General features: G+C 37.5%; 1 protein-coding gene across 2 annotated transcripts; it reads right to left on the reverse strand.

Moving 5' to 3' along the window:
* Positions 1-5,204: 5,204 nt before the first annotated feature.
* On the reverse strand, positions 5,205-11,783 carry LOC117223796 (transient receptor potential cation channel subfamily A member 1). 2 transcript variants are annotated; one of them, XM_076522702.1, is made up of 9 exons: positions 11,239-11,783; positions 10,910-11,165; positions 9,957-10,159; positions 9,652-9,870; positions 7,711-8,039; positions 7,354-7,627; positions 6,708-6,902; positions 5,599-5,852; positions 5,205-5,472 (listed from the first exon to the last, which is right to left on the reverse strand). In XM_076522702.1, exons 1-9 carry the CDS (start codon positions 11,620-11,622, stop codon positions 5,295-5,297), a joined length of 2,292 nt encoding a protein of 763 aa, XP_076378817.1. In that variant the 5' UTR covers positions 11,623-11,783; the 3' UTR covers positions 5,205-5,294. The 2 variants fall into 2 exon arrangements, with proteins under 2 accessions (XP_076378817.1, XP_033332207.1); XM_033476316.2 differs by having other exon boundaries at positions 6,612-6,902; positions 11,239-11,781.
* Between the last annotated feature and the right edge of the window lie 1,851 nt (positions 11,784-13,634).

Here is a 13,634-nt window from a genome sequence, read left to right on the forward strand (position 1 = left end):
GTTCCCGAGCCACAACGAGCGAACCCGAACTCTTAGCCTTGTCTTCGTCAGCGATACGTTTTCTTCGTCGTAGAAAGTACACCGCCAGTGCTACCGCCACCGCCATCGCCACCGCCACCGTCACCGTCGCCGCCACCGTCGTCGCCGTCGCCACTGTCAACGCTATCGCCACCACCGTCGCCACTGTCAACGCTATTGCCACCACCGTTGCCGCCGCTGTCACTGTCGCTGCCGCCACCGCCACCGTCGACGCTGTTGCCAATATGAACGCTATCGGTGCTACCACCATTGCTATCAACATAATCTCCGCTACACCACCACTCTAAACCCCGCCAAAAATCCGACGCTACAACAAAAATGGCCAACACCATTACCAGGCGCCACTGTAATATCTGCTGCTTCAGCTTGTATCCACCGCAATCATTTCCGTCATGCATGTAACTATTATTGCCACTGGACCTCCTACCACCCCTATCAGGAATATCGCTACCGGTATCGGCAGCACTATCGCCAACACTGTCACTGTTATCGCCACTACTTCAACAGGACCAAACACCACCAAATATGCCAACATTATTAGACATGCTACAGCTGCAACTGTCAACGCTATCGCTATCACCACCACGATTGCAACCCCTCCCAACCTCACCAAAGACGTCGCTGTCGTAATTGTTAATACTACCGCCCCTGCTGCTGCCAACACTATCATGAATATCGCAGTAATTCCTCCCGTTCCTTTCAGATACGTAGTTTACTGTCACTATCAAAGATATCGCTATTGTCATCATCGCCATAGTTGCGTATTGCTGCTGCTACAGCTTGCACCCACTGCAATCTCTATCGCCTTGTTATGCACATACCTTCTGTCAATACGAAATTTGCCATTATTATCAGTACCACTACTGTTATCGCTACCCGTGGCTCAGCTACTGGTATAAACAGTACACCTTTTAAAACGCAAGAACTTTTTTAAAACTTCATTAAATAACCTGAATTTTTTTTAGATGATAGATTGACTAGCAGGGATTAAAAAGATTCTGGAGATAGCTCTTTCAAACTGTTTTAGTATATCGATTCCGATTGAAACAGAAAACCAAAAAAACTTCATAACAGTTATGAGGGATATCTGTTCTGGCTTATATCGGTTTCGATTTTGGTTCTTGGGAACCGGTATTATATTGGTTCTATAACTGTTATTTTTCGGTTCTGGATTTCGGTTATACGTACACATATCGGCAAAATTCAATGTAGCGTAAGAAATTGTACACTCTTAAATTCCTGTGCGATAGACAAGACAGCACATTGGCCGTAGTCGCAGCTTGTGTATAATACAAAGAATTTCAGAGTCCATACTTTGAATCCCGAAAGGAAATACACAATGTACAATAAATTCTCTCAAATGGAGAGAGGAGATATGATTATTCAATTCTCGCGGGGCTCGGTTTTAATGTCGCCGATTTTTAACAACTATAAAAATGAGCCATGAGGCTTCAACAATTGTATCTTCACTTCTTCCTGATTATTGTTTAGAAGCTGAGGCTAGCTGAGCTTCCCTATTTTTGTTTAGAAGTTGAACTTCTTACGTGAAGTAGAATTAGCACCGAAATCTTTTTTGACTGACTGTAGGTATCATTCTATTTCGCTATCGCTATCAATTGTACCTTCATGTTCCAAAAAACAACATTATTACCATTATGTCTATGAATAGGATGAAGGAATGAATAGGTGAAACGTGTAACAGTAATAGCATTAGAAGCACGTATGAATATGGTTGCATTGTTTTCAAATAATTCGAATTGTTTATAGAAGAAATAAGGTTGTACTTAATACGTTAAGCGCGGCGTCAGCCCTCTGGGGCTGATAGTGGACTTTCCGTTTGGTCGGTTTCAGTCTTCTTGGGCTGACAGTGTACCTTTTTAGGGCGGTGTCATTTCTTAGGAACTGACAGCGAACCTATCGTTTGGACGTCATTGACGCATAGGACCGGCAGTATAAAAGTTAAAAAACAATGCTGGCCTGCCGTCTCAACGAAGAACTGTTATTAACGTGTTAATAACAATTTATAATCAGAGTTTGAAAGCACAGACGGGGACGATTATAAAACCGTCAATCAGGGTCGATTATAACGTTACAATCGACTCTGTCAGACGCAATCTTCACAAGATCGTGATACCTTTTCAATATCCATTTCTGTTAGAACGCTTAATTATCGTTTGATGTAAAAAATAATGCTGGCCTGCCGCCTCAACGGAAAACTCAGCAAAATCGGCTCCGCGCTTAACGTGTTAACTTATTTTTGCAAATGATGTCTATCCACTAATAACGCAGTCACTTTAAGGTGCGACTTTCTTGAGAAACTGTTTCATAATTTCAACTTCCTTGTTGAATCGTTAATAATATATTCTGTTAGCAGCACATTAGTGAAGATTCTCTTCTCCCTGTACATATATTTTTTATTTGACGAATTTTACATATTTATTATTATTACATATATTATTTACATATTGAACATATTTAAGTTTAATCTATACCGCGATGCCTCTTTTTTTCTTTCCATCCTTACGATATGTATAATGAAAACAATGCTACTAACTTTTTTCTTTTCATCCAATGTGATCCAAGGAAGTTGAAAAATGGCACATCTCTACATTAAGGGTTTTAAAAAATATGGTTCTATAGATACGGGCGATATTGCTGTGTTTATATACATGCTTCTTTGTACATGTTGCTGATCTTATATATACTATTTTCCCTTTTTTATTTTGATTCTTTAGTTGGTAATTTCGAAGTGATCGACGACGATGTGATCTGGTGAAACATACATACGGTACCGGACAAAATGTGGATCCTATTTAAAATGCAATATCTATTTTAAAACTTGAACTAAACGATTACAATTTTTTTTTTTGATGATAGTGGGACTAGTCTACTAGACAATGACTATAATGCTTCGTTTTTAATTTTGCTATTATTTGGAACAACAAAAAAATAAAAAACTCTCGTTTTTTAACTTTTTCATCTGATCTTATGACAAAAATTTAAAACATGGGTTTTGTAGAACTCTGCAACTTAAGTGCATGCTGAATATTTCATCGAAATCGGTCGATCTTGAGACGAGCTGTAAAGAATTGAAGATCGCGAACATCGTAGTTTTGTCCCAATTTTTGACATTTTCGATCAATAAGTGTGAGAAATCTGCAGTTTTTAAGATCTTTCAATGTTTGTAACTTGACTTTGCGTTAACCGATTTCGATGAAATTTTCAGTACGCATACAAGTGACCAGAAACTACAAAACGTATCTTTTAAATTTTCGTTATAGGCTCAGATAAAAAAGTTAAAAAACATGAGTATTTTTATCCTTTTTGTCATTCCTAATACAAATAGCAAAATTTAAAAAAAAAGCATTATAGTCATTGTGTAGTAAACTAGTCTATCATTTAAAAAAAAATCTAGTTATTTAGTTCAAGTTATAAAATAGATACTGCGTTTTAAAGAGTGCCCATATTTTGTTCGGTATTGTATAAGAATAACCATATTCGCAACACAATCAGTATGGAGTCTACAAGTCTAAGCATTCATGTGCATACCAGCGAGAATTGTACTTGATGATTATAGTTGATAATTTTTGTCTCTTAAAAAATGAAAGCACATTATTCACTTAAAATTTTGTTGATTAGTAGCAGTACATCTTCTTGTTGCGACATATAAATTTTCAACTAATATATAATGAATTTTGTACAGAATTTTGTATTTTACGCTGGAATTAAGAGAAATACGTTCCAAAATAATTTTAGAGCAATTGATATCGGAAATAAATAATTAAGTAACACTTTACAATTTCTGTACTCCATGTACAATATTTGATTTCTATGAAATTTCAGTTGTTTAACGTAATTATGAAGAGAATACACACAGAATTATTGTTTTACGTTCAATGAAGGTATTGCAAAAAGGAAACATTTATGCAATTCGTTTTAGGAATCGTTCAAGATAAAAGTAAGATTATTGGAAAACTTTGGACGCTATATTAACAATTATGAATCATATGGAAAACGAAACTATTACATGTATTGTGTGCAAATTACTAATAAAATTGTGCCATAATATGGACTAGAATATATGTATAAAGGATAATTTTTTAATATCTAACTCTCGATTTAACGGTGTTTAAACACTTAATTTGAAGTAAGAGACTTAAAATTAGGGAAATAAAAGAAATTACATCTTTCAGTGAATATGCTGCATAGGTTTTTAGACACTTTTCTTTTAAATATTAATTTCAAGTTTATTTTGTGAAAATGATCTTACAGAGGCATCTGGTGGAGTAACAGTAGTATATATATTGAATTCATCATCATACTGCGTCGGTAATAGTAGATGTTGATGATATCGACACTTGGTGCCATATATCAATTGTAGAAGTACAGAAAATTGAATAGAAACTTCGGATAAGGGTCAATGTTGTCTGTATTTTAATAACTATTATTCTGTATTTTAAATCTGTATTTCAAACATAACGCCCTTATTCGAAATATCTATTCGATTGTATAAATAAATAGATGAATGAGACTATTCAGAAAGTAGGAGAATACATTGTTACTCAAAGTGATTGGCTTATCGATCAGAAGTTCAGGACTAGATACAGCGCCCTCTTCTTAAGGATAACAATCGCTTACAGAGAACTATTTTCGCTTACAGAAAATAGTACAAAAATGCAAAAAATCATGTTTAAACAATGCATTTTCTATACTTCTGTTATCGTAAATAATAGCATAAAATAAAAAGTTGAGATTCGGAAATTGGTTGATCATCTTTACCAATAAACTGAAAATCAGATGCTATGCAGTATTTTACAGAGAGAGCATACAATTTATATATTATAATTAATAGAAATTTAATGAAATAGTATTACAAATATCTATGACACACAATATAAGTCTTTATAATCTATTGAAAAACAATTTTCTCACAGTATTGTCTGTTGTAATCACGAAATTAACTAAAAAATGTTTTATAAAAAGTTAATTAAATTCTTAAAAAATGGCACGTTTAGTTTAAACTGTATTATACCAGTCAATTTACTTCCGTTTAAAAGTGAAATACTTGAGTTTCTTTCCGAATTATCTATCTTATCAGTGTACAAATTTATGTCTACCAGAAATTTGAGGAATACTTTTTAAAAAGAAAAGGGATTCTGTCAATATTGACCTTACATTGCAATACAATTTTATTCGTGCACGAATTTATAAAATTGAACAGTATACTTAATTAAATTTTTCATCTTGCCTATAATCTATACATTCATAGTTTTTCTTCGATGCATCGTATGTCTTCTGTCAGAAAGTCTTGTATATCTTGGCGGCATTGTGTTAGAACTATAAAACGTTTGTAATTGTAACAACACTTCCTTAAGTACCGCCGCAAGCTCCGTGTCGTTATCATTATTCTTGTTCTCGTCGCTCGTTATCAAACTAAAAAAAGTACACACTTTCTTAGAGTTTGTAATTAAAGCGGAATCATTAATTAATGGGCAAAGTGTTCCCGGTTCATCGATACTGGACGAAAGTTCTCCATCGGACATGCGATAACTTGCTTACCATTTATTATTGCGGGAGTTTTTGAAAGCCAACAAGCTTAATGCCTCTCTTTGGTACGCCGAAATGTTTGCCGCTAATTCGCCGGAATTATGTTTGTGATAATGGAAATGAAATGTGTTCGGAATGTTGCGTCTCAAGTTGAGGAACAATTGTACCCGGGCAGGCAAGCAACTGCTGCGAAAGATTGGATGTGATATCAACCTCTCCAAATGGCTCACGAACTCGGCTTGCTTCAGCAATTTATCAATGTGACCCTGCAGTGGAAATCATTACATATTACATCAGTGCATATGAATCGGCAATGTGCATACTTTCGTACGATAGTTTTTCACTTTGAATGATGCTTCAAGAATATGTAGTTAAAAGAAAATTTCAAAATTCTAAGAATTTTACCAAAGTTACAGGCCTTTAAATGGCAGATGCAGCATGGGTTCTTTTCACCACGTAAAACTTTGAACGCGTTTTTCTGGAAACATCATTTCTCGAACTGGTGGGAGAAATATCTTGAAATGTAATTGATCAATACAAGCGAGATTTTCTTTTTAATTGAAGAGTGTACTTTTCCGCTGACAGTGAACCTATTTAGGCTAATTTTAAGGAATGTGGAATTGTGGAAAATTAACAACAACAAAAAAGTGATGTTTGACTCTAAAATGCCAGAAAATAATAAAACAAAGGATTGCCTCAAAAATATCATGCAGTTTAAGAATACATTTCATTGCTCTGTTTCAGAATTGCAGACTAGGAGCTAAACGACCCAGTGTCTAAAGAGAATTTTTCTTACTGGTTAAAAAAGAAAGAAATTATATAAGTTGTTGTATCTTGTGTTAAAAGATACATAATAAAGTGCCGAAAACTCCAGATTATCATCTTATTTACTTTTGTTGTAAAAAAATCGAAATATGACTTTCTTTTTAACCTCCTAGACCGGAACCTCCCCCTAATAAACCTATTTTGACATAAACGATGGATATAATAGCTTGAACTTGAGGCAGAGAGTTCGTGTCTCATACTTGGTTCTCGAGTTCCTGGATATCATTGACCGCTAGACCGATCATCAGATTCATAAGAGTGATGCTAACAAGCATGATGAAAGCAAGGAACACGACCTTGCTGGTGAATAGTAGTGGAGAACTGTCCCCCTTCTTGTTCGGGAACAGATCCTCGTACTCGTACTCGCCCGTCATCATTACCAAGGTCTTCACGAAGGCTAGCCAGGCATTGCTGAACTGGTCGTTCTGGTGAAACACAACGGTGAAGCTCAACGCGAATCCGACAATCAGAAAGATGAACGCTACGAGAACCTGAAAAGGAAGTAAAAAGCCCTGGATGCACGTTGTCATAATCGCGAGGGTGGTGGGCTCGCGTGTTGGAGTAGGCAAGTGGGTCCTGATGGGAGCCGTATCGCCGAGGAGACATTTAGAACGCTGGTCCTCCCCAGCTTTTCATTTCTAACGATATTCGTCGAAGGGATGAGCCTCTTCCCTCTTGCCTTTCGCCGAGACTAAATGCGGATCTTCCGTCGCACAGACGGAATTAAAACCCACCCTCGGTATTAAATCAGGGTTAACGTTGCCCCTGTTAAGGCTCGCCGTGAAAACGTTTTACCGGCTAAAATGTGTCTGGTTTTTATTCACGGCGCGTGTTCCACCGTGCCTATCGTCACGAGGGAAAATTGGGAGTTCTTGTGACGTCGTTACACTCGTTAATTTTCGTCTGGTATACCCCCATGCGTCGATCGTTTCTTGCGCTCACCTTGAAAAAATTCTTGAGCACCGTGGAAAACATGAGTGCGTAATATCCGCACGTCGGTAGACGGCCGATTATCAGCATCATTTGTATCCAGCTAAGTAAGATTGCTACGCTAAGAGAATGCAGCATCCACTCTGAGTGCGCAGTGTGCACGGGGACGGTTGATGATTTTTCCACTGGCGGATTTTCTGTCACGGGAACGCCATGCAACGAAATCACCAGGGTTATAATCGCGCACGCATATGACATCCACATCTCGAACTGTCTCAGATAATATCTGCAACGGTAATCGATCTTTCCTTACTAATTCTGTTTTATGAACGTCGCTAACAATTGAGGGAATGTTAGGAATTATCTTACTTTGGCACCATCAACGCCTGCGCCAGGTTGTGAAGGAGAAGGGCTGACGAGCAGAAAGTTAAAATCACCCTCAAAGGAGTATAAGGCATCTCGTATTGCAATAACATTATCGTGTAACCAGTAAGCGAGAACACATGGATCGCGTGAACGAGGATAAGGGTAAAAAAGAACATTCGAAGCTTTGACCATTTTAGGCAGAGGAATGTTTCGAGCAATGGGTGTTGCAGAATCGTCAGTTGTTCAACGTTGGATGCCGCAGCGATGAGGGACATGACAACCGTCATTTGTTTCTCAACTTCCGGTGTTAGGACATTGAAATTAACGATGATCTGCACCAGAAAGATGTAATCAAACGAAAAAAAAACAAACAGAAAATAGTATCGACATTACTGACCACTGTAAGTGAGATATGTAGGGTGTTTCGGATCTGGTAATTCAAGCTGATAGGAGGTGAACTGTATGTGCAAAAACGCATACAAAAATAAGTAGTAAAAAGAGAATGACATTTGTTCGTTTGACACCTCGTGTTCAAGAAAATCAAGTTTAAATATTTGGCGATTACACCTGCTGTTAACACAATTCGGTCCGGGCTGGTATATTTTAAGGTTGTCGCATCACTTTACAAAAATGGATATAACTTATAAAATATCAGACAATTAAATTAAATTATATGATATGTTGCCTTATTGAATATATGCATCTGTGATAATGCATGTGTTATAAGATATATGCATCTGTGATGAGCTACATTTGCAATGTTTCTAGATGTAAATACTGTCCGTTGCTCAGAAGGAGTTCGCTGAAAGAAGTGTAGGACCCACCCCACCAACCTAATCATTCTAACGCCTCGCAGAAGTAAGGTAACCGCGTTTTCCTTATTGACAGATTATTGGCTTTTCTATTAGCACGTACATGGAATTTCCACGACTTCTGACTCCCGTAAGCGTCTCGCTCCCCCGTGGCGCCATTTTCGCCACATCAGACGCGTGTGCCTGTGCTCTATGTGGATGTGTGTCTTTCATTTACGCGACCACGGGTGAGTAAGGCGCACGAGGGGAGTCAGGGGTCGTAGAGACAAAATTAAGCAGACGCAACAAATGCAAGATGCAAGAGCGTCGACTTATTCCTAAAGCATCATCTTCAGGTTCTTCCGATGAACACATAATTATTTGTAATTACTGATTACTAATTAGCATCTTGATTAACTTTTCATTGGATTATAGCACTGTACACATATTTTTTATATTTATGTACGTGTAAACGTATAACGTTGAGAACCTGAAGCTAATATCGGGAAACGAGAAAATGAAACATTACGCATAAACTAAACGACGTAAGAAGCAAGGGGAATTGGTCGCTCGCTTCACCTAACCACTTCCAACTTTTTTTAGACTTTTTATTATTATTGTTAGTTAGGCGCTAAACAAGAGACGTGAATAGGTGGAGCGGGAGATCGATTTCCCTTGCCCCTCTCGTCGATTAGCTTGTAGGTCTTCTCGTTTACGAATAGAAGTGGTATCGTGAGGTCATAGAAGAATGGAGACTATACGGGGATGCAGGTCAGGCGGAACGAGTGAAAATACCCCCTTGCCCCCCTCTGCTGAAATGACGGACTTCTTCTGAGCAAGATACAGTAGTTCTACTTTGTTTACTGCAGTCAATCAAGAAAATAACTATTTTTAGTCATCCGGCATTTTACAATTAGTCAAGAAAATGACTATTTTTAGTCATCCGGACGGTAATGTGTTAACACATGAACTATCGAACGAGTCAAAATGATCGATTCCTAAGTATTTCTTTTACGATTGAATACGAACGAAAATGTTACTCTTTCTTCACGACTTATTTTTGCATGTAGATCCATTCCCCTTTCTTTGGCACTACCAGTTCTGAAACGTCCCGTGCATGTAAACTTTGTTTAAATGTATATTTTGCAATTACTCCTAAATTTTCACCCGTCGATTTGTTCACCATCTGCACTCCCGAATCCAGGATGTCATTGAGAAATATTTCTGGTCTCCTTATGTGCGCGAATATGACGTCCACAACTGCTTCTCCGTAATCTGTTCTTGCGGCCAAATTGCCCCCATGATTTATTAAAGCTTTGGCGCATTTATCGTGACCTTCGCATGCAGCCAAATAAAGAGCTGTCTGTTTCATCTGATTACGGGCGAAATAAAAAAAGTGAACAGAACACAAAGTCAGTTTCAAATGGACTTGCCTCCCAGCGTTAAATATATACGTACGTGATTAGTAATATCGACTTGGGACGTGTACATTTTTTTCAGAATATTTAACAGCACGCCGTAGCTACCAACTGAGGCAGCTGTGTGCAAGGGAGTGTTCCCATATCTTATGCATTGATGATAAGGCGATGCACCACCGTCCAACAATATTTGCGTTGCCTCCGCATTTCCTAATTCTGCTGCGCGGTGCAACACTGTGGTACCTATGCCAAAACTTTCATTACTCTATGTTTTAAGGTTTTGTTAACCCCTTGCTGTACCATTTTCTTTACAGTCATAATGACTAGAAGTTTCTCGATTACAATAATTTCTCAGAAGGAGAAGGAAATTTATATTTATTGTGTGCCTACATTTCTTTAAATGTTTAAATATCGTGGTGAAAAGAACAGAATTTTAGACGAACTTGAATGAACAGAATAACATTCGTACTTGACAGGTTGCTACTAGAAATCTTTATTAAGAGTTAGACTCGTTAAAGAGTACGGCAAGGGGTTAAGGAAGATTAAAGTTAAAGTAATTAAGGGCGAAAGTAACGAAACGAAAGTAATCTATTAAGTTGTGCTTCACTCAATGGACCAATCAATAACGTGGTTGGGGATGCGAAAAATGGTACTAAGCATCGTGATTTATACGTTTGTTATAACTATTATCTGTAATCGGATAGATATGGTATAACTTCTTAGACTTTGGTTGACATTTTGCTTACTTAACTTCTCTCCATTTACAGTTACTATCTATTTTAGTAAATATTTGAATCCAAAGAAAATATTGTGTTACTATGTTCCCCATGTTGTGGTGCATGGAACGATTGCAACGCTATGTCGGGTTCTCATTGTTTATTCGTATAAATATTTCTGTTGTAAACGTAATAGTTTTTGCGTAATTGTATAGTGCAAAATGAATTGACTACTCTCGATTTTAGCTTCCCGTATTATTTGAATTGTAGTTTCCACCTGTATCTTTGCGAAAGACGTCCGTTGAAGCATTCGCTGCCACGAGAGACTTGACAATATCGACGTACTTGGACATCTCCTTGGGATTCTTTCGAATCTCATCATTGGAGCCTGCCAAGAGTAACGGAGTGAATCCACGTTCGTCTTTAGCGTTCACGTCAGCGTTAGCTTCCACCAAAATTTTCACCACGTCCGAATGATTGTGCTGCACCGCTTGGTGCAAGGCCGTTCTTTCTAAACACTCGGGGGACGGTAACTAGAAAAGCACGTTCGATAGATGAACATTCGGTAGATGAATACGATAATTTGAAATGATTCTCAAGACTAACGTTATGGCCTATGGGGCATTGAGCCAAGAACAAATCACTGAAATTCCTGTAGCACCTCTCGACACGAATTTTATTTTCCGTGTATGCTCCTTGTTTCAACAACCAATTCACCATGTCACTGTCTCCACGATTGGCAGCGTAGAACAATGCGCATCTTCCGATCGCATCCGTCGCATTAATATCAGCGCCATGATTGTGGAATAATTCAAGTAATTCCATTCTACCTCGCCAAGCTGCTATGTGAACCACGTTGATGTGCAGTCGCCCAATTTGGTGCAGAAGTCTTTTGTCAAATTTGGTAGCGAGAATATTGTTCACTGATTCTATGTTATCATCCACCATGTCGGTTATTAGTTTATGAAGGTCTTCGTCCTGAATATCCATTTTTGTGCTTTAAATTCGCGTGAACAATGTGCGACCTACTGCTCTAGACGTTTACGTTCAGTCGTTTAGTTTTACTAACTGAAATGATATCGTTGAATTTTTAGTTAGACATGACAGGATGTGGTAACCGAAGACTGTGATTGTACTCTATACCAAGTCTTGCGTCAACCTAATTGTAAGTCAACAGTTCTTTTATCAGTTCCTTATTATTTGGGCCATGCGATTAGACAAACATAATACACAATTTTATTTTGTCTTGAATAAATACAATAGTATTGTTGTTGAGTTGAACAAATAGATTAACATTTGAATTGATGAATTAACCAAAAACTACTACTTTTACTGTATTATATTAATAAATAAAGATGTTTAAACTCATACTTGATAAATGAATTCCTTATTGAGAAATATTTCAACTTTGTTATTATATTATCTCTTTAGTTGCAATAATATCCGCGATATTTAACGAAATATGGTCTCACACAAAAATTAGATAGATCATGCTTTTAATGTTTTTGTGAGAATTACTTCCTCCCAATACAGTAAATTCTCTCCAATTGTCCCTCAGATTGTATACAAAAGTGGTCAATTTTTCGCGGCTCGTTTTTATAGCCGCCCATTGTCAAAATAAAATCGAGCCGCGAGGCTCGAATAATCGTATCTCCTCTTCCCGAATTATCCATTTTTGTTTAGAAGCTGAGAGACGACTGAGGAGAATTTACTGTATTTCCTCATGTTTCGTGGATATCTCTTTAGGTCCTCTGTTCACTAGTACAAAATTTGTTCCAAGTTCTATGGTAATTTTTGGTTGTACCTCACTATCCTCATTTGCATAAAAGATTGATATAAATAGTATATTGTACTTTATCCTTTTATGTTTAGCGCATTCTCCGTTATTTCTAGATCGCATTACAGATGCTACTGCTCCGTTACTTACGAATGCAACGGCAATACATCGTGCTGAATACTCATGAACAAACCGGCGCTTGAGTATGCACATTCGATGTTGAATCTGTCAACAATGGCTAACGGTTCGTCTAGGACGTCGGCTGGAACTGATTCGTTAGCTCTCATTGTCATTACACGACCGTTACTAGCGCATGCATGTAACGAACGTAGAGAGAAACATGCTTAAGAGGGAAACCTGTTCCAGAGCGTTAAAAACAATGCGATTTTTGTGATCTTTCGTTTAATTTTCAAGATATTTCATCTTATATTCAAGAAATAAGATAAAAATATGTTTATCAAGGTAGCTTAAATCTCTCCATGATTTTTTTCACACTTCTAACGGTCGAAAAAATGTTACGAATAAGTGCTAGTCAGTTTTAGATCGATTGTAAAGTACAATTTTCAGAATTTCTGAAGACATGTTTCTTCAATGAAAAGACTAATTCAATTCCGCTTCTTTAAATAGCAACTTGTCCTTGAATTGGGAAACGTTAGGAGTCTAGTAATCTAGACTCCCAAACGTCTGAAAAAGAATTCAAGTCTTTTGGTTGAATTAAAAAAGAATAATTTTTATCAATTAAAATTATTCTTAATCATTTTGGATACCACCTGAAACTTCAAAACCGTAATGTTTACATGTTATTGATTAACTTGGCGCTGATGATGTGCAAAATGAAACGAAAATGGTAAGGCGGGGTTCCACAAACCCATCCAAATCTATTATAAAAATCCGCAGCTTTATAATCAATATTAGATTACGCACTGTTTAAACTATTTACTATCAACATTGAGGCACAACTTACTGCCATACCTTGTCAAAAAGTTATAGTCTATTTAAAATCTTTGGGGTCCGTGACATCTCTCGCCTTACTCTCACCGGGTTCAATGCGAAAAAGCTATGACTTAAAGTTGGTGGATCATGCTCTCCCATCGATATTGACTTGAAGTTCAGGTGTGCTCATACACAGGTGACCGATTCGGTATACCAGTTCTCGTACTCGCGGGCGCACACACATGTCCAGCCGGGCTGAACACACGTCCGCATGCTCAATCAACTGGAGAAT

This window comes from Megalopta genalis, chromosome 6 (assembly GCF_051020955.1).
Source record: "Megalopta genalis isolate 19385.01 chromosome 6, iyMegGena1_principal, whole genome shotgun sequence".
Classification (NCBI taxonomy): Eukaryota; Metazoa; Arthropoda; class Insecta; order Hymenoptera; family Halictidae; genus Megalopta; species Megalopta genalis.